Source organism: Onychomys torridus, chromosome 22 (genome assembly GCF_903995425.1).
Source record: "Onychomys torridus chromosome 22, mOncTor1.1, whole genome shotgun sequence".
In the NCBI taxonomy this organism is placed as follows: domain Eukaryota; kingdom Metazoa; phylum Chordata; class Mammalia; order Rodentia; family Cricetidae; genus Onychomys; species Onychomys torridus.
Window position 1 is genome coordinate 28,292,021 of NC_050464.1, and position 27,197 is coordinate 28,319,217.

At 50.5% G+C, this 27,197-nt stretch overlaps 1 protein-coding gene and 1 non-coding gene across 2 annotated transcripts; one reads left to right on the plus strand and one right to left on the minus strand.

Annotated features, from left to right (window-relative positions):
- Window positions 1–26,849, minus strand: Atp6v0a2 (ATPase H+ transporting V0 subunit a2). Its single transcript, XM_036172043.1, has 20 exons — window positions 26,626–26,849; window positions 22,866–22,944; window positions 20,308–20,405; window positions 18,601–18,738; window positions 17,101–17,189; window positions 14,891–15,017; window positions 13,292–13,374; window positions 12,136–12,229; window positions 11,380–11,592; window positions 10,035–10,185; window positions 9,485–9,621; window positions 8,912–9,099; window positions 8,725–8,815; window positions 7,844–7,962; window positions 5,828–6,038; window positions 4,703–4,822; window positions 4,085–4,204; window positions 3,443–3,560; window positions 2,377–2,548; window positions 1–1,108 (listed from the first exon to the last, which is right to left on the minus strand). The coding sequence occupies exons 1-20, from the start codon at window positions 26,740–26,742 to the stop codon at window positions 1,003–1,005; spliced, it is 2,571 nt and encodes an 856-aa protein (XP_036027936.1). The 5' UTR covers window positions 26,743–26,849; the 3' UTR covers window positions 1–1,002.
- On the plus strand, window positions 5,359–5,465 carry LOC118572847. The gene has a single exon (XR_004943544.1). It is a non-coding gene; the product is annotated as a U6 spliceosomal RNA (small nuclear RNA).
- Window positions 26,850–27,197: the final 348 nt, after the last annotated feature.

The window sequence follows — 27,197 nt, forward strand, 5'->3', positions numbered from 1 at the left end:
TTTCTTTTGAAACACTTAATCTAATTCACTTAATGTAAAATGTGAAAATGAACAGAACTGATAAATAAGACTATGACATGGATCAAAGTGTCCAGCAGGACTGAGTCAACGGCATGCAAAGCTGAGCAACACAAGAGCAGGGGATTTTTATACTCGAGATAATAAATTAACAGATTAGTGAGAATTAGTTTTCAACTGACCTGAACAGTGTTTGGAAATTAAACTGTGGCCATCAGACCTTTATTCAGAATTAGTGTGGAAGTAAAAAAGTATACTGTTCCCAAGTAGAAGCAAGGTCTCTGTGGTAAAATATCTTCATCTGTTCTTTGCTATAAAAATACACACTCCTCTCACCTGTCCCCCTACAGTCACACTGGTTTTAAGGCTCAGGACAGTCATCTTCCCAAAGGTACAACTGTCATGACTGGTCTGACGTAAGGGTAACAGGACAAGAAAGAATCTTGTAAAAATATTCAAGCGGGAGAGCCACCTGCTGAGTTACGTTGTCCCAGGGCTGTCGAGCCGTCCTCCTGGTGATTCCGAGAGCATCCTCAAGCCAGCAGGGTGAGCTGGGATCTGCCGACGACCCAGCGCTAATGTCTGAAAAAAACTATGTCTAGCTTGAGCTGCTGGAAAATATGATCTGACATCTCGTGATGGAATAACTTTGTTTGTAGAGTTGAAAGGGAATCGAGTATCTGAAACCATCAGCTAGCCATCCAGCTGCCTTTTCTCCTCCAATTTGACACTTTAAAAAATAACTTTAATGTGACGTTGGTATAACTTGTATTTGCTCATAATAAAAACCAACGAAATTTCTGTGTCCGAAGCGGTGAGCTTCACAAAATCTTCAAAATCAGGGAGAGGTGTATCTTACAGAATCATTTGGCTGAATCGTAAGGCAATCGACGAGGGTGGAATTTTCCTGTCATAACTGACTTGAGTGAATTCTGGAACATGATAGTTCTCCGTAGATCTGGCAGGATGGCAGCAGCAATGTGATCATGCTAAGCTGTCGTCACAACTGAACTTGGAGGAGAGCAGACTAAAGGAGAAAGGAACGAATTTGGTGCCTGCACCAACGTAGAATTTGTTCTGAAATTCAACCCTACAGGGAGAAAAACGAGCATGTATTAAAACACCATGCCTTCCCCAGCATGGGCTGCACCCTACTGTGAGTGAAGTAATGTTCCTCCATTTCTTTCAAAAACAAGTTCCTGGGCTACAAGCTTTCCATCTCTTTGCACTCTTGTCATGAACATGTGCCCCGATCATTCTCTCCCCGGTCCATCCTGTCTCCCCACGTGTCACTTGACACTCTGTCCACTGTGCCCCGTATGTGTCAGAAAGTCCAACACACCTCAGCTCTCCTACACCAGACCCACAGGGTGAGACACCGGAACTCCTGTCACACTGGCTACTCAACCACAGGGTGGCAGCCAGCCAGACACAGGAGAAGCACTGAGAATACCCTGGAGGGTTGCTGAGGTGGCTCGGGGGTACAGGCATCTGACACCACGCCTAACAGCTGGAGCTCAATCCCCAGGGCTCACAGGGTAAAAGACAACCAACTCCTGCACGTTGACCTCTGACCTCACAACAAGGAGAGCACTAAACCAGAAGTGCCACCCGCCAGTCCCGATGTGAACAAAAGTGGGTACATACACAAGCCGGGCATGGTGGCACCTGTCTGTAATCCCAGCAGGGGCAGGCAGACCTCTGTGAGTTCGAGGCCAGCCTGGTCTGCATAGCACAACACAGTCTCAAAGAAACAAAACCAACAACAACACCACAAAGGGGGATACACAACTGTTTCACAGACTCTTTTACTGTGGTCAAACTGTACTGTTTCTGAACTGCTAGTTCACAGCTGGGCGGGGAGGAGTCAGCCCTCATAAGCACTGCATTTAGAAAGGTTTTGACACACATGTATTTTTTCCTTAATGAGTGGCTTTTTAATGTTTCATTAGTCAGTAGCATATGCACAAGAGTATGTGTGGGTGCACTTGCCCGTCACACATGTGACAGCTGTTGGGCATCAATTCTCTCCCTCTACCATGTAGGTCCTGGTGACTGACTGGACTTTGTAGCAAGTGTCTTTATGCCAGCTCCTGCACCCTTCTCAAAAGATGTATTATGTTCTTACAGTACCACGTGTCTTGTGTATGTGCACACGGGTGCAGGGGCCTGCAAAGACCAGAGGCATCCACCGGCTGCCCTAATGCTGGAGTTCCAGGAGGCTGTGAGCTACCTGACACAGGGGCAGGGAACTGAACTGGGACTCTGAAAGAGCAGGTCACATCCTTAACCACTGAGCCATCTCTCCAGCCCCCATCTTCATTTTGAAACTATTCTGAGGACACACGTCCCACTCACCAGTGAAGGCGTATGGCATGGAGAAATGCAGAAAGCCCTTCCATGACCAGAAGGATGAAGATAGTCAAAACTGCAAAGAAGGCCATGACAGGCAGCAGCAGCAGGACCCCGTAGGTGGTGTCCACACGCAGGCCCACACGCAGCAGCATGGCCCACAGTACGTCAGACAGCTCTGCAAAGGAAGCCATCGGCGGAGTTCAGGCTGAGAACAAGCCTCTCACCAGCCACAGGAGAGCAAGAATGACTACCAGCCAGCCTGCCCCCTGTGCAGAGGCCCCGAACCTCCAGGGCTTGCTTTCTCTGTAAAGAACAACAATCTCAGGAGGCGCCATGGTGCACTCTTATTTCCTAACTTGGCAAGCTCAGGCTCAGGACCCAGCTCGAGGGTCCTGTCTGCACCTAGCAAAGTGACCTGCTCCAAGTCTGGGTCTGCTGCCAACAAGGCAGCCTCTTTACCTTCACTATCTTGGGACACAGAGGCCTTGCTCTCTGACCCGTTGGTCAGTACCCTCTTGTGATTACCCACCCACCTTGGTCACATGTCTCAGGACTTTGTCATGGAATCTCAAGGCAACACAAGTGTGTTTTCCAGTGTGTGGAGTGAATGCAGTCACCTCCAGGTTGGAGAAAGAAGACATGGCCTCTTGTTACAACATACAGGGTAAGGTAACCTACAGACTAAAGAACACCCTCCACAGCTGTGTCTTACACACAGGCTCACAGCTAAGCCAGTGTGGAGGATGAGCTGGGGACTCAGGGATATTTAATTCAGCTGTGCATGAGCAGAACCATGAACATGAGGACTGACGAAGAGTCTGAACTATGTACAGCTCAGCAGTTGCCACACTTGCTTGAAATAAATACTCTACTCAGTAAACAAAACAATGGCTAGGACACACTCGGGCATACGAGAGAGTGAAGAGCGCCTGTGCCAGAGGTCACCAGGCCCTCCATGTCTAGGCCAGGACCATGACCTGCATGATCAGAAGGTGGGTCCAAACAATGAAGAGCCCTTGTCCATCACCACCTGCAGAGCTTACACACTCCACGGAGCTGAGCAACATACGTGCATGCGCCAGGCTGAGGGCCCAAAGCCTCAGGTAGGACGCGGTGTTGGAGATGCAGCCTAGGCAGTACTCGATGGAGTGGATGGCCTGTGTCATCAGGATCTCCCCAAAGTTGAACTGAGGGACAACAGAGAACATGAGACACCACACCACAAACCTGCTCACTGTGAAGCCCTGGCTGGTCTCAGAGACAGAGCAGGCTAGTAGCTAAAAACAGCAGGTCCAAGATATGAACCCTGCTCTCTGTGGGGCTCCCCACCCATCTCCCACACCAGCCCCCCAATTCTACTCAAGCTTCAGTTCCCTGTGACCCCAAACACCAGCCAGAACTGTGACTGCCAAAGTCACATGGCTAGAGATCCCAATGACATCTGAGCTAGCCTCAGAAACTACCCAGCATCCCAATGGCCATTTCCCAGGGGATGTGCATGCTCTAGGCGGGGTAGGGAGGGAGAGGTGCTGTCCCGGGAGCACCTGGCTCTTCCTCACTCCTTCCTTTGCTCAGTGAACTTGTGATGTCATTGCTTGGCCTGAACGAAAACTCTGCTATACAGCAGTGACCAACCGACCACAGGGAGCTCAGTCTGCACTGAGCGGTCAATGAAGAGCCTCCTCCCTCACCCGACCTGCTCTGAGCTCACCTCCTCGCACGTCATTTCCCGGCAGCCCTCTTCCATGCGGTTGTTGCCCTCTTCTACGTCCTGGCCACCCAGCAAGGAAACCTCCTCTTCACTGTCCTTCCTCACAAGTGTGTAACCGCTCTAACGAGGAAAGAACAGCGTCAGAGCTTGGAGTGCCACAGGGCCGGGACAAAACTCAAGTATCTGCTTCTCTTAGAACTCAGCTCTCTGGGAATAAGAACACTGTCTTCAAGAAAGTGCACACTTCGTATGCTTTTAGACTGTCACAGACAATGGAGGATGCAGAGAATAACAAGTGCTGGCAGGACTCCAGAGCACTCCTCTGGGACCTCAAAATGGTCCAGCCTACAGAAGAAGGACGGCAGGGCCTCGCAAACGCAAACGCAAAACTGTCTGCTGTGACCTGGCACCTGCACTTCTGACATCACCCAGGAGAGTCAAGGAGAGCCCTGAGGACATGCCTGTGCATGCATGTTGTATCAGTATCATTCCTCAAGCTGCAGCCCAATGCCATCATCAAGGCTCTAAAGAAAGCCAGCGCTGGAGGAATCAGAACCTCGGGACACGGGGACCACACCCACCCAGGACACCCACCCAGGACACAGGGACCGCACTCACCCGGCTCACACCAAAGCAACTGCGCCCGTTGTGCAGCCACAGAAGGAAAAGTGGCTTCCCCAAGAAGAGCACGGGGACTGCCAGCACCGTGAGGGCCACCAGCACCTTCTGGACATGCGCCTGTTGGTGCAAGGGAGAAGCCCATGAAGAGGAAGGGCGGCACGCTGTCAATGGGCATGGAGCAGACTCGGAGGGCCAGAGTGTCTCTGGACAGATGACTGCCAAGTCCCTTTGGCCAGGGGCCACCCTCTGTACTTCTAACTCACAACATTCAGGACCCAGCACTGACATGTTATTTTTAGAGCAGTAAAAATACTTTAGAAAAATTCCAAATGGAGGTTTGGGGAAATGACCCAATCTGGACTGAGTTTGAAGTCCACTGTGGCTGTGCAAGCTTGTGACCCGGCATTAGGGAAGCAGAGGCAGGAAGAGCTCCTGGGGCTCAATAGCTGGTCACCCTGGCCGACTTTGGCAGTTCCAGGCCAGGGGTAGACTATGGCGTGCGTGTGCGTGTGTACGCACATACACATACACACACACACACACACACACATACAACAATAACAAAAAGGTGCATGGTGCCTGAAGAATGACATCCAAAGTTGACCTCTGGCCTGAAGACACAGATACCTACACAAATCACTCAAATTCTAAATGGGAACTCGCTTTGACATCACACACCAAAATATTAGAACCAAACAGAAGGTTAGCATGGTCCCTGTGAAAGGATGACATGTACATTTGTGAAGCATTCCATTATTTAAAAAAAAAAAAAAAAAATCTAGCTGGGGCAGTGGTGGTGCACACCTTTAATCCCAGCACTCAGGAGGCAGAGGCAGGCAGATGTCTGAGTTCCAGGCCAGCCTGGTCTACAGAGTGAGTTCCAGGACAGTCAGAGCTACACAGAGAAACTTTGTCTTAGAAAAATCAAAACAAAAAAACAAATAAAACATCTAACTGGAGTTTGACTCCAGTTAATAACTTTCTGAGAACACTGCCCAAAGGAGAACCGGAAGCTCTAGCAGATTACTCTCCACATTCTTGGTTTCAGTTTAGTCTTCCTTATCACAGACGACTCGGAGAGCGTTGAGTGCAGAGGTCACCACCAGGCACAGGAGTACTCACCTGCCCTGGGTAGAGGCCATGTGTCTCACTGGCTGGGAACAGGAACATGTTAATGAACTCGATCAGGATGCTGGGGGCCTCTCTAGAGGTCTCTGCCGAGTACGCCAGCCACTTGTAGATGATCATGAAGATCAGGTACCCAAAAATGCAGAGCATGAACAGGATCTCGGGGATGGACACCAGGTAGATGTTGAACTTCTTCCTAAAGTGCCTGCAAGAGGGGCGAGAGAGGCCGCTGAAAAGCTGCTGCTACGGTGCCACGGGCCACTTCAGGGCTCCACGGGTGTCTCTGCCGGTTGGAGCCAGAGCCGCAGATCCCCACCAAGAGGAAAGAGATTGAACTGAGGAACCACACAAACATCGGCTGCTACTGAGTCTGGCTTCAATATATTCAGTTTTTATTTTTGTTTTAAGATTTTAAATAATTATTTTAATGAAATCAGTTTTTAAAAATTCACTTAATGTTATGCGTACGATTGTTTTGCCTGAATGTATGTCTGTGCACCACGTCCTTGCCTGGTGCCCTCAGAGGCCAGAAAAGAATTTTAGGTAAGCTTCCTGAAACTAGAGCCACAGCTGGTTGTGATGGGAGCCACCACATGGGCACTGGGGACCAAACTCAGGTCCTTTGAAAGAGGACAAGTGCTCTGTCTCTCCAGACCCCATTTTAAAAACTGTTTTCAATTATGTGTAAGCATGTTGGGTGTCGGGGGGAGCTATGCACTTGACTTGCAGGGCCAAAGACAACCAATCTCCCTGGAGCTGGAATTCCAGGCAGTTGTGAGCCATTGACCATGAGTGCCGAGAGCAGACCTGGGGTGCAGTCCTCTGGAAGAGCAGTACACATGTTGTCAATTTTTCAGTGTCCCAGCTCTACCAGGACTTAAAGAACAGAGTTACAGATGCAAATCATGCTTCGTCCTGAGATGCATGGTCAGCACGGAGAGGAAGTCTGCCAAGGTGCTGACCCTCCCACAAAACAAACAAAAAGCTTTCTACGTTCGAGCAACAAGAGTGTGACAAAATCCCCTTTGGGGAATAACCCTGCATTCATGTCACATGCCTCCCCACTTGGACACGAGCTTCAGGCGGGCAAAGGTCCCTCTCCATTCTCTGCTGAAGCCCGGTGCCCAGGATAGCAGCCGATCTGCAGCTATGCACTGAAAGGATAGATCACTGACCTCCCATAATTCCAAAGCTAACTAATCAAAACAGAATCCTACCGTGCATCATCAGATCAACTGCCCCTTGGCCCAGCCAACAGTAGCATCAAGAGATAAAACTGAGGGGCTGGAGAGATGGCTCAGTGCTTGAGAGCACTGGCTGCTCCTCCACAGGGTCTGGGTTCAATTCCCAGCACCCACATGGTGGCTCACAACCATCTGTAGTTTCAGGGGCTCTGATGGCCTCTTTGCCCTCCACAGGCACCAGACATACATGCAGTTAAACATCCACACAAAGAAATAAAACGTAAGGGGCTGTGAGGTAGCTCAGGAGGGAAAGGTAATTGCCACTAAGGCTAACAACCCGAGTTCATTCCCCAGAACCCACATGGTAGAAAAAGGGAAAACTCCCACAAACGGTCTCTGATGTACATATTCACACAAGTGCACATGTACACACACATACTGTATGTATATACACCAATTTTAAAGGGGCTGTTGGTGGTGGAAAGACGGCTCAGTGGGTAAAGTCATTTGCTGCCAAGCCTGATGACCTGAGTTCAATCCCCAGGACCTACAAATGGTAGAAGAAACGACCCCAAAAGTTGTTTCCTGACCTCCACATACGTACTGTGATGTGCGCATCTCCCTCCCCTCACCAAATAAATGTAAGAAATACGTAAGTAAATAACAAATAAATAATAATAAAGGCTGACAAATGCAGTTTGCAAGCATAGATTTCAGAACTGCTGAGCCGGGCTCACTGGCTCCCGCCTGCAACCCCAACTCTTGGCAAGCGGAGAGGGGGCTTAAAAAAATGAAAGATGAAAAACAAATTAAAATGTGTACTTACAAGTGGTTAAATATTCCCAGAATGACACCGAAAGTCATGTGAATAATTCCTAAAATCACAGACATTTTCATCTTGAAGGAATTGAGGAAGGTGAGGCGATTTGTGGCCAGGTTCCAAATCTACGGACCAGACCAGACAGAAGCAATGTTAGTCCCATCAGCAGGTGCTGGAGGGCTCCTAAGTCAGAGGGTTGCTCTCAGTTCACAGAGGAAATACCACCTTCCCATGGTACTCTCAACTGACTTCCCCAGGCCAGGGCTCCAGTGTCAAGACCAGGGAGACTCTCTCCTGAGCCAGGCCACAGTCTAGCTAGATCCAGCTGCACAGTGGGGCAGCTCACATGCTGTGAATGCTATTCACCTTTTGGATCATGTTCAGACTGCAGAGTCTAAGTACACAGACGACACCCTGGTCAGGACTCGGGACACTTGAGGCTGCGGACCTGAGACCTGCCATGTCACGGGCACCCCTGAGCAGCCTCACCCACATCCTTCCCAGCCAACTCAGTAGTGATGAGATCCGCTTTCAGACAGTCTTCAGGGCACTGGTCCAAAAGCTTGGCCTACAGGGACCTGCCTACTGAGCCCTCATAGGACAGGAGGAGCCTGGCACCCCAGAGCCACCTCAGCCCCTCACCTTCCTCTCCAGGGCAATTCACACAAACAATGAAGCAGTTCAGAACCTGACTGGGGTCCAGGAAGGGTCACTTCTACCACAGGAAGAGACTGGTAAATACGACCATAGTCCCACAGCTCTGCTGACCTCTGCTGCACTGACCTGGCTCCCCAGGTGGCAGGCCATTCCACTGACTCCACTTACAGTGGTGCACCAGCACCCCAGCACCTCCCCTTGCTTAAGAACATGGGGAAGGATGCACTCACAGGGTCAATGCCGAAAGGGTAGGGGCCTCGAAAAACACCAGGGACGTTGGGGTCCAGCTGCAAAGTCCTGCTGTGCCTGATGGTGCTGTCGCTGTAAGAAGAGGGCAGAGCAAGGCCGCCGTTTGCAGAGGAAGGGGCTTGGGAAATGTATCCCCAGCTGTCCCATCCACGTTCACCAGCCACTTACTTCCAAAGCCTCACCCTCCTTTGTTCCTCTGCAGAGTGGCTGGAACTGTACATGGCAGACACGTTCCACCGAGAGCCAAAGAGGTTCACAGACTTGGAGAAGCAGTCGTTATAGATGAGGCCGGTGTACACGGAGAACAGCCCCATCAGCAGGAGGATGTAGCGGCCATTAAAGAACATCCTCAGGATCTGGGAGGAGACACGTGACAGCGGACTCATCACTGGACAGTGGCTCAGCCCAGCCACTCCTCTGGGGCTTCCCAGAAAACCGCAACAGCGAATGTCATAGCCAGGGGTGACAGGCACACTCACTCCTCTTATAGAGCACTTTTACACCCAAAGTTCTTGAGTCAGGCCTGGGGTACACACCTGTAATCCCAGAACTCTGGAGGTGGAGGCAGGGGGATCACAAGTTCAAGGCCAGCCTTCTATGTATAACAAGTTTGAGGCCAGCCCAGACTACCTGAGACTGTCTTAATCACTCTCCATAGAAATACAACAGACAAAACGCAGCTCTCTTCCAGTCAAACCAGGCCATGGCCCCACCATGCATGGGCTGGCAGGCAGGCATTACCTCCTGTGACTGGCTTAGTCTGGGGTGATTCTCGTTTAACACCAGTAAGAGGGCAAACAGGAACATGACAAAGCCGTGCCCAAAGTCACCAAACATCACAGCAAACAGGAACGGGAAGGTGATGATGGTGAAGAGAGCTGTAGAGACAGAGGGGTGACAAGTTCTCAGCAGGGCCTTCCATTAGCACACACACACACACACACACACCACACACTCACACACAGACAGGCACGCACGCACACAAAGCTCTCAGGACAGGACAGTAAGGTTATTTAATGCTATACTAAGCTGACAATGTGACAGCAGTGAGCTCACCTGACAAACATCCACTACATCCCTATCAAAAAGCACCAACAGCACAGGGCATGGTGTCACATGCCTATAATCCCAGCACCCAGGAGGCAGAGACAGGAAGATAACCAAGGGTTCAGGGCAAGCCTGGGCTACTTCGTGATTGTTTCAGGCTAGTCAGGGATATAGGGTGAGACTCTGTCTCAGAAATCCAGCAAAAGCAAAAGCTGGCTGAAACCAGCCTTGTTCAGATGCCCACCTGGGTTCACTTCTCTGTAGCTCCCGACACCATAGGCATCCACGATGTTCTGGAAGCCCTCAGTGAATTTGTTGGTGCGGATCAGCGTGGGCGGCGTTTCTTTCGTAGGGATTGTGTTCATGAACGAGGGGATTGTAGCTCCGCTCTCTCTCTTCCACACAGAAAAGAAAGAGGAAAATATGACTGTCCATGGGAACAGCTACAGATAAGCACACGACTCAACTTGTGTGTTGGGGGGGTGTCCTGGGTGTGCATGTTCACAGAAGTGAGGAGAATCTTGAATGAGAGCCCAGCCTAGCAACAGAGCAAGACCACATCTCAAGCAGAAAAGAGAGAGAGAGAGAGAGAGAGAGGGAGGGAGGAAGGAAGGAAGGAAGAGAAAACCCTGATATCTAGGACTTTATCTCCTAAAAGTGGTCTGGTAAATCGGCTCAGTGAGTAGAGGTGCTTGCCTACAATCCCGATGGCCCGCGTTCAATCCAGGAGCCACACGGCGGAAGGAGAGAACGAACCCCTGCAAGTTGTCCCCTGACCTCCACTTTAACAACACCCACGCCCATACACAATGCAGAATAAAGGTAAAGTAGCCAGCAAAGAGGAAGTTAGACACATCTACAATATTACCTAATTTACAAAAAAGAAAACAGGTAAGAAAAAAAATAAAATCCTATCATTGTGGCAAGATCTTCTCTGTAAGCTTTCCCCTCCACTCAGTGCAGTGTTCACACTGGCCCAGAAGTGCCTGCCGTCTACAATGAACACAGAGATGAAGAGGCCACACCAGGGGAAAGAGCCATCCGCATGCATGGTAACACGGAAGGTGTGCGGAGTGCCTCTTTGGCAGACAAAAGGAGCCCCGCCTCACTCAGCAAGAGCCGGGGCTGGGGAAGTCCTTCTAGAAGACCTGCAGACGCTAAGTTTCAAAGGTGGCGGCTGTTCCCCACAGTAGTGTTTGTAACCAGAAAACACTGGATGGACGGAAAACCAGCTAACAAAGCAAGGTGTGTGCCTGAAGAGAATCTGGTCATAAAAACAGACGTGTCATCCAACAGGAAGAACACGCAAGCTGCTGCCTAGAGGGAGCCCATGTCCGGCAGCCAGGCCACCTGACATCCTTTACACCTTCCAGAGGAGCTACAGGCCGCACACAGACCTTTAGAAATGAGAGAGAGAGAGGAGTTTAATTTCAAAAGCAAGAGAAAAAGAAAGGCTGCCTATCCCTCCATCTTCCTGCCACAGCCTCCCTAGACTGAGATCACACGTCTGCAGTACCACATCCAGCGGCTGACACAGCGCGTCTTGAGTGGTCTGGGTCTGAGGGTCCTAGCAGGGCAGGGAGCCTTACCGAGCCTTCCTCCAGTGCTCTGCGCAGGCCCGGCAGGTCCACCTCGGGGCACCAGACCTCAGCTATGAGACACTTGTTGGTGACGTCGAAGCTGCACATGTTGAGCATGTGGTAGATGGCTTTCACCTTCCGCACCTGCACCACACGGCTGCACACCGACTCGGCGGCTTTGCACAGCACCTGCCTCAGATAGTCCTCCGTTTTGTGCAGCACCTGCGGGGCCAGCACAGGAGATCAGGTCCACCAGCCTGCACTCCTGTGGGAACTCTCCAGAGGAGCATCATTGCGGGCACCTACTCCTGTGGCAGTAACACCAGGAATGGTCAGAGACTGCCAGCTCTGCAAGGGGACACACCAGGTGACTCCTAGACAGAGCCCCAACGGCACAGGAAGAGCTTAGACATCCTGTCACTGGCAGAGGGTGACCTGACCCAAACAGCCCTTTGACTCTCGACTACACCCCGCTCCCATTTCCAGCCCTTTGGTTTCCATGTGTGAAAGTCTGCTCCTGTCACTGCCGTCGAGACTCCTCACCACCATCACGAGACACTCAAATTCAAACATCCAGGTGGGATGACACCCACCACTAGAGCTCAATTCCATCAGAGGACAATTCAGCACACCAAAGAGACACAAAGGGCCTCTCCTAAGTCCCCTCAAACACTCCAGTGTCAGGAATGCCTGGTGACCATCCACAGCCAGCTTTGACAGAGAAAGCAGATGGCCTCTCCCTGCCCCCAGCCCCAGCTTACTCACAGTGTAGAGGTCTTGGATCCGAGTATTGAGCCCCTCCTGAATCTCCCTGCGCTCCTCAGCCGTGTTTGGATACGGGTAGACGTGGCAGTGGTAGCTAGAGGACATAATTCAACAGTCTGCTGTCTGGTGGGTCAAGAAGGGCGGCTTCTAACAGCAGCACCAGGCACTAGTCACGCCAGGCACACTGCCTCCAGCACCAGGCAGGCAGGGCAGTCCTCCGATGATGAAGCCACAGCCGCTGTGGGAGACCTTGCATGCAGGCTGCTACAGTAAACAGGTCTCCAAATGCTCTCAGATACAAACCCACCCTGCCTTCCTGAAATGACCAATATCCTGAGGTTAAGAACCATCAAGCAAACCGGACGGTGGTGGCACCTGCCTTTAATCCCAGCATACGGGAGGCAGAGGCAGGGAGATCTTTGTGAGTTCGAGGCCAGCCTGGTCTACAGAGCAAATTCCAGGTCAACCAGAGCTACACAGAGAAACCCTGTCTCCTGCCTTGAAAACAAAAACAAAAAACACCAAACAGGCAGAAAGCACACCTTAAAAGACATGCCAGGATGGTGGTGCAGTCTGTAATCCGGCATTCAGGGGGTAGAGGCAGGAGGATCATAAATTGGGGTTGACACTGTTAGGCTGAGGCCCGATCTGTCCTGTAGGCCCCACGGCCTCAGACACGCAGATGAGGCCGGAAGCATGCTGCACCACTGTGGTGGCCCACTCTGCCTGCTGAGCTGAGCCGTTCTCTCTGCAGGAACCACCAGCCCTCCCTCTCCCCAGAGGAGCCTGGAAAAGGCAACAAAGGGGCTTCACTGAGCTGGCGTGGCTTTCCTGGTCACACTAAAACATGTCCACTGCAAGGACACAAGCTGGAGAGAGGGCTCAGGGATGACAAGCACTGGCTGTTCTTACAGGAGGCCTGGTTCAGTTCCCAGCACCCACATGGTGGCTCACAACAGTCTGCAACTCCACCTCCAGGGGATCCAACAGCAGCTGATTCCAGACTGTGTGGAGCAGACAGTTTAACTAACCAGCGTACCCGACAAGTCCTAAATGCATTACATAAACAAAGAATCAGAGGCCTGGTGTAGCTCAGTGGCAGAGAGCCCACTTAGCATCTGAGAGTACTGGAAGGGGAGAGGTCAACTTTCCTCACCAATCACATATCTTCTTAACCTTGTGGCCAATCTGCTCTCCCCAGAAGGAAATCAGGAACACATACCACTTGATGACTTCGCCCTACAAAGACAAACACAGGGAATGGTGAGTTCTGTGCCGACCCTCCACCTGACAGCGCTCCCACTTCCGGACCAAGCTCACTGCCTGGGCCGTCAGGTGCGGTGCTCTTAAGGCAGCAGATCCATGACCGCAGCTCTCCCGCTCACCAACAACCCCCAAGCTTGCACACATGCCCGGTCACGGGCATCTGCAGAGCCACATGCCCCAGTAAGCGGTGAACACACAGGGCAGAGTTCTGCCTCCTCCCAGGTCAGCTTTCATATTGTAAACAAGTGCCTAACTCCATTACTGCCACGGCATCCCTGGATGTGCTTTCTGTTGGTGATGGAACTGTTTAAGATGGCCACCAAGCAACACAGCAATCTAGAACCCAGTCGAGCAGCCTTCTGGAAATCTGGAAAGCCTCGCTCACCACCAGTTAGAGTGCAGTTCCCAATAGCCAACAATGCCCGGTACACAAGCAGTCAAGAGAGACACAGAGTAGAGCCAGGCATGGCTCACTGATGAAGAGTGACAGAGACCCTGGAGGAGCGAGCCCAGGCTGCCCCTGGAACAGAGACACCCTTAATACTTGCTATTTGGGTGTTTACACAGCACAATTCTGTGACTAATGAGAACCAACCATCATTACAAACGTTCAACAAAGCAGACTTCTGTGAAGCTGGTGCTGGGATGTGCAGAGCTCACCTCGTGGGACCAAGGGCCGGGCTCAGTCCCAGGCACTGGGAACACAGCTGGAGAGGCTCTGCTTGTTTGCCAGCCGCTGCTGAGCTGCAAGGCTAACAGCAGTGAGCCACGGGAGCTACGGTCAGGCAGACAAGGTGGTGGCGAACATTACAGAAAAAGCCAGGCTGGAGGGGCGGTGAGGCAGGGTGTATGTGGCCATCTTAAGCAGGTGGGAAACAAGGTCCTGGGAGAGAGGATTGTCAAGGGTAGGGAAATGAAGGTGAAGGAGTCACGTGGGCCCAGGGAAAGACCGGCGGCACAAAAGGAAAAGCACACGGGAGCACGCTGGGAGAGGGGAGCCGCTGAACACGGACAGACAGGGCGCGGAAGAACAGAGTAGCTGGCACAGACAAGGCTCAAGCCACCACGGGGCTCGGAGCTTTCTGCTGTGTAAACAGAAAGCCACTGGAAGATTCTAGAAGAGTGAGAAGGCCTGGCAGGGCTAGCTGGGTGCTGGGAGGAGACCAGGGCAAGGTGGGGTGGGGGCTGCTGCAGCCTAGAGGCAAGAGAAGTGCAGCCAAGACCCCAACCAGAAGGCTGGGCAAGGCACGGGCATGAACCAGACTGCTCCCTGCTTCTGAGTCCAGCCTCGGGTCTGGGGACAGAGTGGAGTGGGGGACGAGGTGGGTGTCCTGAGGCTTCTGCCTGACCCTTAGACATGGAGCTGCTGCCTTCTGAGATGGGGTCTGAAAGCCCAGACTTGGGAGAATTGTAGGGTTGGCGTGTACACAGGCTAGGCCAGGGCTCTAGAAAAGCCATACTCCAGCTCCTGCCTAGGATAGGCACTCACCGTCTCCGGATCTTCCAGGGACTCATCCAGCTCTGCATAGGTCACGATGGTGTACCCTTTGCAGGCCCGCCACAGCATTCTTTCAAATGCTTCAACTTTGCCTTGCTGGATCAGGCCAGACACGAATCTGTGAGACAGTGAAGAGCCCGGCATTAGAGGGCTGAGATCTCCAGCTCAAGAGCTGTCAAGCAGCAGAGTGCTCATGTGCTAGACAACGCATTGTAGAAGCTGCCTTTTCCACGGACAGCTGAGCCTCGAGTGAGGGGAAAGCCTTAGAATTTCAAGACCAAACCAGACAGCCAGCTGCTCTGCGTCTTATTCTGACTGTGACCCTGGAAATGCCAGCGTGGAAGACAACAGCAAGCACCAGGCACTGGCGAGGTGAGGAGATGGGGCAGAACCCACCACGGCCAGAGTTCCAGCCCAAAGGGCTGCTCCTTAAAGCAGTGGGAGGTGGAGGTGAAAGAGCCTTTGCAGACACATGCTCACATCAGCTGCGGTTCTGGACACAGGAGAAGTCTGCCCTGAGAACATACAACCACAGCATAGAATGCAGCCGGGAATTTGGCACAAGTTAATTCCAGAAATTAAATTTTAAAAAATTTTAAAGCACCAATAAAAACTTTGTTCTATGATTCAAAAATGAGCCTGGGCTGACAACGCTCCCAGCTACCTGTGAATGTGACAAGTCTCTCTAAAGGAACATAACTTCACACCAAACTTCACTGGATGCCCAAGTAAGGAACTCAGGGATATGAGATAATTTTTTTAAAAGCCATACCTGGAGATGTAATTCAGTGACAGAGCACTTGTCTAGAAAGTGCCTGGCTCTGGGTCTCATCTCCAGAACCACAAAAAAGAAAAAGAGAGCTGGCAAGATTGCTTAATGAGTGAGGATGCTTATAGCCATGCCCGACCTTCCCTAGCAGAAAGAGAACCAACTCTGGAAAGTTGCCCTCTGGTCTCCATAAGCAAACCACGGCATGCATGCACTAACCCCAAACACACACACTACAGAAATGTTAAAAAAGAGAGAAAAAAGAGCAGGAGATAGATCAGTAGTTAAGAGCACTGGCTGTTCTTCCAGAGGACCTGGGTTCAAGTCCCAGTACCCTCAGGGTGGCTCACAATGGGCTATAACTTCAGTTCCAGGGGATCTGATGCCCTCTTCTGGCATCGGTGAACCTCAGGCACATTCATGGTATCCAGACATACAAACAAGCAAAAACAATCATACACATAAACATTTTTTAAATTAAAACATTACAAATTTAAAAACATTAAGTAAAATTTTAGAAAAGAAAGTAATGAACTTAAAAAGAATTAAGTGAAATTTGTTAGGCAATGGTGGTGCATCCCTTTAATCCTATCACTCAGGAGGCAGAGGCAGGAGGATTGCTAGTCCACAAAGTGAGTTCCAAGACAGCCAGGACTGTTTCACAGAGAAACCCTGTCTCAAAGAAAGAAACAAACAAGCAAAAAATAATTAAGTAAAATTTAAAACAAAGGAAGCCGCAAACTCCCTGAGGAAATGAGTTCTCACTGGGTCAGGAGAGCAGAAAGAACAGCCGGCAGTGCCAGACACACCTGCCATCCCTGCACCGGGGAGGCTGAAGCAAAAGATAGTAAGTTCAAGGTCATCCTCAGCTACATAGTGAGTCTGAGGCCAGCCTGGGCTACATGACACCTTGTCTAAAGAAGAGGAGGATGAGGATGTGAAAGAAACAACACAGGAACAAAGAACAGAGGCAGAAGCAGCCACCGGAAACATAATTTACAAACAGAACTGGTTTAACCCCAGAATCCATGTGACGAGAGAGAACTGACTCTTGTAAGTTGTCCTCTGACTTCTGGCACATGAGTAAATAAATGTAGAAAATATTAACAAACAACAAAACCCATCAACCCAGAAGAACCCTGTGTTTCCTCCACAGGACCTGGTGTTTCAGAGACCAATGCTGTCGGGCCCACAGGAGTCAGAACTGGGGAACACAGACATTGCTTCTTTCCAACTCAATATACCAACAGAAGAAATCCCCATGGCATTCAGCTACGTCAAGACTGTGGGATTAAGTCCAATGTACAGGAGCCCAGTGTTCTTGGACAGACACTCGCTGTGGGCCAATCCCGGCTGTAAATGGCCCATTCACCCGTGCTGTGGCCCACGTCTCCTATTTTACAGGAAAGGCTTGGTGCTCACTGTCACCTACCCCAGCTTGGCGCCCAGCCTCTGCATGCAGCTGTAGTCCAACAGAGAATCGTTCTCTAAGGCGGGGAACTCCTCATAAGTGGGTTCAAACTGGAAAGAGACGGAAACAGGCACGCTGTTACCAGACTCCACCCACACAAGCTTCCACACAAGTCCACAGAGGTACAACCTGAGCACCAGGTACGAATGACACCTGAGACAGGAAACTGCCCCATAAGGAAAGACACACTGCCACACCTGTCAGGTAAGCTGCTGGGCAACATCCACACGTGAGAGTGACTCTAAGTGAGGCTGTCTGAGCTCAAGAGACAGCAACTGTATCTCAAACTCAGAAGGGATGGGCTCCATCCCATGCACAGCCCAATGCGGTGCAGGCTGAGCAGCCGTAGCTGAGATGCTCTGAGCATACAGTGATGCTCGGGGTATCCACACCAACACCCCAGCCCACTAAGCCTCCAGCACCCTTGTGAACCAGTCTTCAAGCAGGAGGAGGTCCTCTTGCCCCCTCTGCTCACAGCCGTTTGGAAAAACAAAGATTTTTTTTTTCTCATGACCATAAAACACTTTGCTTAGGGCTGAAAAGATGGCTCAGTGGTTAAGAGCACTTGTTACTCTTCCAGAATTCCTGGATCCAGTTCCCAGTACCCATCTCTGTTCAAAACCGTCTGTAACTCCAGTTCTAAGGTATTGAGCCTCCATCTACACACTTGGTGTGCAGGCAAAACACCCACATACATAAGATAATAAAATAGAGTCCGGAAAGATGGCTTAGGGTTAAGAGTGTTGACTGCTCTTCCAAGGGGCCTGGGCTGGATTCCCAGCTCCCACATGGCAGTTCATAACCCTCTCTAACTCACACATGTGGTTAGAGATAGATATCTCTAATATATATCAAACAGATATATATGCAGGTAAAACATCAATACATATAAACTAAGTAAAAGTAGAACATTTTTAAACAGTTTTTTTTTTTTAAAGGTTAAAAAAACAACAACAAAAAAAACCTTCTCAACTGAAAACGAAAGCATCTCACGGTAGAAAATAGTGTCTCTGCTAAAACCACCAACACAGGAAGAAGTACACAACCCAGCCTAAAAAAAAGCAGAGGCTGGTGTCTCACTTGAAACAAAGGAAACAGAAGCACATCTACAGAAAGCACGGCGGCTCCTGCCTGTGATGGCAGAGCTCAGAAGGCGGAGGTGGGGAATCGCTCCAATGTCTAGGCCAACCCGGACTAATAATGAAACCTGGTCTCAAAAACAAAAAAGTAGATTTTAGCAGGGCCAGGGAGATGGCTCAGTGGGCTGGGTGCTTGCCAGTGTGACTAGGCCAGCTTTAATTCCAGGACTGCGGCAGGGGAAGCACAAGGATCAGTGGCTCAGGCTGCACAGGGAGTCAGCCAGGGACAGGAGACTGTGTCCCAACTCCAACTGAAAGGCATCTAACTGCAGGCCTCAGAGGCAGGGGACTGTCCGGGGTGCTTCCTCCTGCCGGCATCTACCTCCACATTCCGTTTAACGAAGGTCTTCGTGATCCTCAGCATGTGGGTGTACTCCACCAGCTCCAGCAGGTTCTTCCGCAGCTTCTCCTTGTTCTTGGTGACTTCCCTCAGCTCCACCTCGAGTTTCTGCAGCTGTTCCTGCAACGACACAGCTGCCACTGAGAGCAGGGCTTAGTCAGGGTGCAGCCTGACACCCTCCCCACCACCCCACAGTCACCGATGCAAATGTGCCGGACAGGGTGTGAGGACACGGCAAGACTGCAAGGTCCACCACCTATTCTGGTTCAGGGTGTGACCACACCACCTGCCATCAACACCTGAGGCTGAAGCGCCCCAGCACCTGCAGGCCACACACACCCCTCCCCCAGCCCTGCTGCTGGCAGCTTTCCTTCAGCTGCTTGCCCAGCCACACATCCAACCTCCTTTTCCTTTACGTGCAACGGAATCAACACAAGATCATCTTTTCTGAAAGCTCTCCTGCAGCCAGCTTAGAAGTCTGCTGGTCTCACCAGACAACTAAGGAAGTAAGGTTTGGCGGTTATAACCAGGTTAGCCTGCTTGCTTACATATTCAAACCACGGACACAGACTTTGTAAAACAAACCACTGAGCCAGGTAGTGGTGGTGCACGCCTTTAATCCAGCACTCGGGAGGCAGAGCCAGGTGGATCTCTGTGAGTTCAAGGCCAGCCTGGTCTACAGAGTGAGATCCAGGACAGGAACCAAAATTACACAGAGAAACCCTGTCTCGGAAGAAAAAAAAAAAAAAAAACCCACAAAACAAACCACTAAGCCAACACAAAACAATGCCCTCCTGCTCCTCCTCTGCGCTCTGTGTCATCCAAACCATCAGCAGCACCACTGTCCACAGTATGTCCTAACTGGGCACTGTCCACAGCTCCATCACATCCAGACCATCAGCTGAACCAGAGGCCTGCCAGGGCTGCCGGGAGGGTGCCATGTGTGGTTTGGCTTCTTCCTCCCAGACAGACAGCGCAGCAGGCCACAGGAGGGCCTCAGCTATGGCACGGCCAATATTTCAAGAGTGAGGACCAGCCAGCGTAGTTCTTCTGAGTGCCAAACCCTAACAAGGGAAGTCTGGAAGGGCAGGTGTGCTAGTGCAGGCCTTTAATCCAGGCACTCAGAACCAGAGGACACAGATCTCAGAGTTCAAGGCCAGCTTGGTCTACAAAATGAGTTCTAACCAGCCGGGGTTACATACTGAGACTTTGTCTCTAGATGAAAAAGAGAGAGAGAGAGAGAGGAAGGAAGGAAGGAAGGAAGGAAGGAAGGAAGGAAGGAAGGAAGGAAGGAAGAAAGAAAGAAAGAAAGAAAGAAAGAAAAACAAAAATAGTCTGGAGCCTCAGATACCGCCCAGTGTTCACTGGAGAGCTGGGGTAATGGCACCATATCCTTCATCCTCACTCAACATGCCAGCTACCTGGAACCACACAGGTGGTCCCTGGCCTCCTGAATTCCCGATGGGAGCTTGGAGTGGGAAGAACGTGAAGGCCCAGGCCTGCATCCCCAGCAGCCCCCCCAGCAGCAGCCCTTCCAGCCGCTGTTCACCGAGGGTGTGTGGGCAACACCACTGTTGTTTACATCAGGCCGAGCTCGGGGCAGAGAGGCAGAGGAGGTCGAGCACAGTGAAGGTAACCAGGCAGCCCTGGGAGGGACTGTTGCTGATGGCATCGTCAGGAGCGAGTTACCTGCATTTCTAGAACATGTTTAAGAGGTGGTGCGGGAGGACTGGGCTCTCCCTCAGGCAGGGGAATATCAGCTCTGGTAATTTCCTGCACCAGGTACACTGTGAAAATAAGATGCACAGTCAGTCTCACTGTGACCCTTGGATCAGATGTGCAGATCCTGCCTGTCCTTGTCCCCTCCAGCAGCTTCTTCCAGAGACGGACACACACTGGCTGGAGCTCCCCAGCTCCTTTCCTTCCTAAAACCCAGGTGAAAACACGCTTGGGGACCTGCTCTTGTGGAAGACTGGGAACACACTGAAGGTGCAGACTGTACCCCCTCCAGAAGCAGCAGGCTGGCATTCCCTACAGGGTCCTCAGAGAGAACCTGCAGCCAAAGTCAGAGCAGAGCCAGGTCCCCTGAGAGGCACCAGGTAGCCCTCTGCTCTGATTCTAGAAGCCTCATTCCACACAAGGGACCTGTCCAGTGACTCTTCTGTGAGGAGTGTGATGTCACTCCAGCACACAACCTATGAGCATGCAAATACTAACACCTCAAGCAAGAGAGTCACATGAGTAAAGGTTACTGTCAACATTAAGGCTGGAAGCTGGACATAGTGGCGCATCCCTTTAGTCCCAGCACTCGGGAGGCAGAGGCAGGTGGATCTCTGAGTTTGAGGCCAGCTTGGACTACAGAATGAGTTCCAGGACAACTAGGGCTACAAAGAGAAACCCTGTCTTGAAAAAAGCAAACAATCTTGCAGAGGACCCAGCTGAGTTCCCAGCATCCACCTCAGGCAGTTCACAATTCTACCTCCAGTTCCAGAAGACCTGATGCCCTCTTCTGGCTTCCTTGGGCACTGCACTTATATGTACATAGCCACACACTGACACATAAGTTATAATGAATCTTTTTTTAAAAAATGTTATTGTTATTAAAAACTCTTAACTAAAAGTTCAAGTGTTGGCTACAGAAATGACTCATCACTCAACATAACAGGCTGCTCTTCCAAAAGACCTAAGTTCAATGCCCAGCTCCCACACTGGGCAGCTCACAACCACATGTAACTCTAGCTCTAGGGGATACAACACACCTCTGACCTCCAAGGGCATCTGTACTCAGGCACACACACACACACACACACACACACACACACACACACACAGAAAAACACATATCTATAATTAAAAATAATAAAATATGCTGGGCACCGATGGTGCATGCCTTTAACACCAACACTTGGGAGGCAGAGGCAGGAAGACTGCTTTGAGTTTCAGACCAGCCTGGTCTACAAAGTGAGTTCCATAGCAGCCAGGGCTGTTATATAGAGAAACTCTACCTAGAAAAACCAAAATAATAAAAATAAATCTTAAAAAAAAAAAAAAGCTGGGTGTTATGGCTCAGGCCTGTCATCCCAGCACTTGAGAGAAAAATGCAGGAGGACCAGTAGTCCGAGGACTACCTCAGCTATACACTGAGTTTGAGGCCAGCCTGGGCTACATTAGATCCTGATCCACCCTACTCCCAAAAAAACAAAAACAAAAACAAAAAAAAAAAGGAAAGAAAGGAAAAAGGAAGGAAGGAAAGAGAGGGAAGGAGGGAGGGAGGGAGGAGACCTCTAATTACAGGAGCTCCTAGCTGAGGAGCTTTAGCAACTGACAGCAACTGGGGGCTCTGGCCACCAGTCAGGTGCCCATGTCCACACCATGAACACAGGGGCGGCACTAGCTGGACTTGGTAAGTCACTGAAGACAAACAGGACAGGAAGTTGGGAGAGGGAAGTGTTTGGAGAATCAGGGAGGGGGAGAGAGTGGGGGATGGATATGATCAAGATGCACTGTGTATATGTACATATATAATATGTATATGTGTGTATATATAATATGTATATGTGTATATATATAATATGTATATATGTATATATAATATGTATGACATTTTCAAAGACTAAAAACAATCCCTAGTTAAAAAACAAACAAGTAACTATTAATAATCAGAACTCATTCTAAAAGTCAAGACTCTTACACCCAGACTACTTTGGGGTAACTCTTACAGGTTTTAGAGGTGAAGGAAGTCCTGGGGGGCTACCGGCATGTAACAGCTAAGCAGAGAACACCAACCTAACCAACCCATTCACAAAGGAAGCTCTGCAAAAACACCAAGTGATATCAAGCCAGCTCTCAGCCATTTCCTGCCTTTCTTGTTCCTAAATAAGGTCTTAAATTAAGTAATATTTTAACATGTACACAAGGTATTTAACTTATAAAACAAACTACACAGGATTGCCTGAATAAACCATGGCACATCAATACTAAGAAATACTCAGCTGCCGTCAAAAATAATGAGCCTAAGTTTACACACAAGAGGGATGTCCCAGCAAGGACCATTAAATGAGAGACGATGCCCACAACAGTCATGTAACAAATCCTTCCTTCTACAGTCTATGGAACAATGACAAAGTACATGCCACCACTCCCCACCCAGCTACTTCTCTCCTCTCTCTTGTCTATATTTCCTAAAAGAAACGGATAAGCTTATATTAAACTAAGCACTTAGATCATTAAAATGGAGACAAACTTACCCAATATTCGCTCTAGCTCCTCACACCTCTTCACCTCGCCAACGAATTTTCTTTGAAAAGAACTTACATTTTGGTTGAGCTGAGAAAAGGAAGAAAATTTTGTTTTAAGTTCCTAAAATTTTCAATTTATTTTTATTAATCTAATTATTTAAAACATTTTGATGGTGGGATAAAATGCAGGCCTGGTTACATTAAATTTCATTTATATTTGTCTTCTCATCTAAAATTAGTTGGTGCTGGGGTCACTGAGCTAAGGTGGATTCTGTTGAAGGAAAATATCACTGCCACAGGGCTGGAAGGTACACACTGCCATCAGCCTTTCTGGACAGCAAGTTGGCAACTGCCACCAGAAACACCTGAACAACAGCCCTTGGCTCAGAAGTAATCCACAAAAAAACATAGATTTAAAGAAAAATATGAATATGGGTATAAAACTTATAAAAACAGCAACCTCAGAGTCAGAGAACATGTTCATCAAAAATCCAACGATGTTGGGGATTTAGCTCAGTGGTAGAGCACTTGCCTAGCAAGCACAAGGCCCTGGGTTCAGTCCTCAGCTCTGGCAAAAAAAAAAAAAAAAAAAGAAGAAGAAGAAGAAGAAGAAGAAGAATCCAAAGACAGGAAATTGTTGGTGAGTGCCCGCCCAGCACCAAGGAGGCACATAAAACTGGGTGTGGTGGCATACACCTATAATTTCAGCACATGGGAGGTGGGGCAGGAGGATCAGAAGTTTAAAGTCATTCCCAAGTCCATTTGGTGATCAAGGCTCCGCCTCTAAATAAATAAATAGATAAATAAACAAATCAGATTATGAGTTGAAAAGTTAACATGAGGGGCTGGAGAGATGGCTCAGAGGTTAGGAGCACTGATTGCTCTTCCAGAGGTCCTGAGTTCAATTCCCAGCAACCATATGATAGCTCACAACCACCTGTAATGAGATCTGGTGCTCTCTTTTGGCCTGCAGTTATACATGCTGTATACATAATAAATAAATAAAATTTTAAAAAAGAAAGAAAAGTTAACATAATAATTTCTTCCTAGATCACATGTACACAGTATTCTTAACAATAGTCAACAATATCTTACTTTTCTTTCCTTTTTTTTTTTTTTTCAAACAGGGTTTCTCTGTGTAACAGGCTGTTCTGGAACTCACTCTGTAGACCAGATCCACCTGCCTCCGCCTCCTGAGTGCTGGGACTTAAGGCGTGTGCCACCATGCCCAGCTAATACCTACTTTCCTAACGGTCATTTACAAGGGCAGGCGTTGAAGGTACAAGTCCTGACACAGCATTTGCACTGGACTCCATAACCGCTCAAGCAGCCATGAAGCCTGGGCTCTTGCAGGGGATTCTAACCATTAAAGCGGTCAGCAGAAGGATCAGAACTGGAGTGGCGCTTCTGTCTCATTCCCTTTCACTTCTGGAGTGGAACTGAGAGTGGGAACCAGGAGCCAGGCACCAGCCCTGCCCGCAGCTCTATGTGCCAGTTTCCTATCCCCAGTGGCTGCACTCTTAACCCAACAGCAGATCTTTTGTAAAGAGGGGTGCTCCTGCCACAAGGATACAAACACCCAGCAGCAGCAGCAGCAGCAGCCTAGACAGTTTTTCTCTGCTGTGTGGGTTACAAAATGTCTTTGTGTGTGTGGGGGGGAGCTTCACTTAAGGCTGCAGTTACCCTAATTCAAAGCTAATGGTGTAGAAGTACATTTCAACAGACCTTCTTGGTTTTCACAATTTATTTTATTATTTCTGTGTATGTGTCTGTGTCAGGGCACATGAGTGCAGGTGCCTGAAGAAGCCAACAGAGCTGGAATTGCAGACCTCTGGGAACCTCCTGGCATGGGTGCTGCGAACTGAATTCTGGACCTCTGCAAGAGCCCTGAGTGCTCTTAACTGCTACTCCATCCCTCCAGCCTCCCTTTCCCTTTCTTTTGAGACATCTCCCTATGGAGCCCAGGCTAGCCTTGAACTCTCCATCCTCCTGCCTCAGCCTCCAGAGTGTTGCAATATCACGCCTGGCTCCAGACCCTGTCTGTATGAGTAGAACTGAACCCAGGAGAGCAGGCAGAGAAGACAGAGGAGCTACAGCATTCACTATCTTTCCAGTCCCCGCATCCAAAGGGCCAAGAAGGAAAGCTGTCCAGAGTAAAGATGGAACTGGGCCACCTGTTTGTTCCTTTAGGGCCACAGCCTCTCTTTTTCCAGATCTTCCCACTGCAGTCACTATGAAAGTCCTTCAGCTGCCCCACCCCCTCCAAGGATGATGAGTAGGAAGGCCTGAATAAGTCAAAAAGGGTTGGTGATCCCGCCTCATAAATGAGCTTGGGACCCCTGCTCATTAACGCAATGCCCAAGCTTACAGGCACCTGACACCCAGCACCCCTCAAGACTCGGCAAAGCACACTCATTTTCTTTTCCTCCTGCAAAGATGGGCAGGCAGCACTCTCTTCTATCAACTCTCCGTTTAAAAGGAACCTGAGTGCCCCCTGGGTCTCATGTAACGGCACTCAGTGAAACCTGAGGCTCTGAGCTGATTACAGCGCTTGTTCAGCCCCGAGATTGAAGCATGATAAGTGTCTTGGCCTGAGTCCTAACAGGATGGAACAAATAGACCTGATATAAAAGCCCATTTCCCTTGTGACTGCTGCCTGGACCTTTCTGGTGCCACTCACAGCACCACACCCTACCTGCCAGATAGGAAGATCCTAGGGCTGTAGTCCAAGTGGCTCTGGGACCCAGGAAGAGCACCACACCTTGCCTGCGCCCTCACCTGTCACCCAGGAGTCCCCCATGACGACGATGTAAGGATCACCCGTATGAAATCATGAGAGTTAAGGACCCATCAGAAAGACACAGAGAAATGGCCAGAAGCCCAAACTGGTGGGGTTCGATTCCATCAGCAGGTATCAGGGCCCGTGTGACTGCCTTTCTCCACAGTTCTTCTCCTCCTTATCCTGGTAGCTCATGACCAGTGTTTACCCAGCATCCTCCCAGACTGTGAACTCCAACAGCACAGAGTCTTCACCTGCCCTGCTCACTGAGGCCCCCAGGCCAGAAGTCACTCAATAAAAGCGTATGTATTCACCCAACAATTGTTTATTAACGCCAATAAATGCCGGGGCCCGTGCCACCCGTGGGAAACCAGGAAAGAACAAGTTGGGCAAGGTCCTGACCCTTGGAGGTTGGTAGTGTACGGAGGTTGAAAATAAGCCAATGGCTGCGTTCGCAAAGTGTGTTATTACAGTTGCAGAACCAGCCTCCATTCCACACATACTGACTGTGTGTGACCCAGGTCCTTGTCACTTGTCAACAATGCCGGCGCATCATCACCCGGGAGTCGAAAACTCAAAAGCTCTCTCCCGTCACACTTCCCCGTCCCTCTTCGGGCCTCTCTTATCTCATCTACTCCTGCTCGGAGGGGCCCCTCCGAGCTACCCTGCAAACACCACCTCTGGATACCCTCCTCCTCTACACTCCTTCCCACTGGCAGCTCCTGTTCCATCCCGACCTCAGCTCAAAGATCACCTCGGAGGAGGAGTCTTCCTTGACTACCCAGCAAAGCCATCTCCGAGACCCTGCTCTTTCCCACCCCCTGACAGCTCCTGCCCCATCCGGGTCCCGGCTCAAAGGCCAACCTCCTCAGAGGGGCCCTCCTTGGCCCCCCTGCAAAGCCACCTCCCGGCCCGGGTCCCCGCGGCGCCAGCCTGCCTTGGCGGCCCCAGCCCTGGGCTGCACAGGCCCGCAGGCCGCGGGACACTCACGTCTCGGAACTGCACCAGGCCCTTCTCGCCCAGCGCGCTCAGACACTCGTATGCCGTGCCCGACTGCAGGAAGAGCTGCGCCAGGCACATGCTCTCGCTGCGGAACAGGGAGCCCATGGCGGCGTCGCCTCGCTCAGCCGCCGCGGCCCGCGCACCGGCACCATGGGGCTCCGCACCGCTGCCACCGCGGCCACCGCTCAGCCGCCGCCACAGCTACCCGCCACGCCCCGCCCACCGCCGCAGCCGGTTCCGGTTCCGCCCCGGGGAACCGCCCGCCGCACGCTAACCAATGAACGATCGGGATTGTGGGCGTCCGTCACTACGGCTCGCCCAATCGGTGCACAGGGAGGCGGGAACCCTAACCGGGTGGACTCCACCGCTGCTTTTAGAGTTTGATGCTTCATTGGGGCTATGGTTAGTTTTGTGGAGAGATCTCACTGTGGCGCTCAAGCTGGCCTGGAGTTCGTAATCCTCCTGCCTCAGCATCCCCAGTGCCGGGATTGTAGGTGTGCCCCAGTACGGCCAGATCCTTTTGAAGGCTTTTGTTTTTTCGAGTCACAGTCTATGTAACC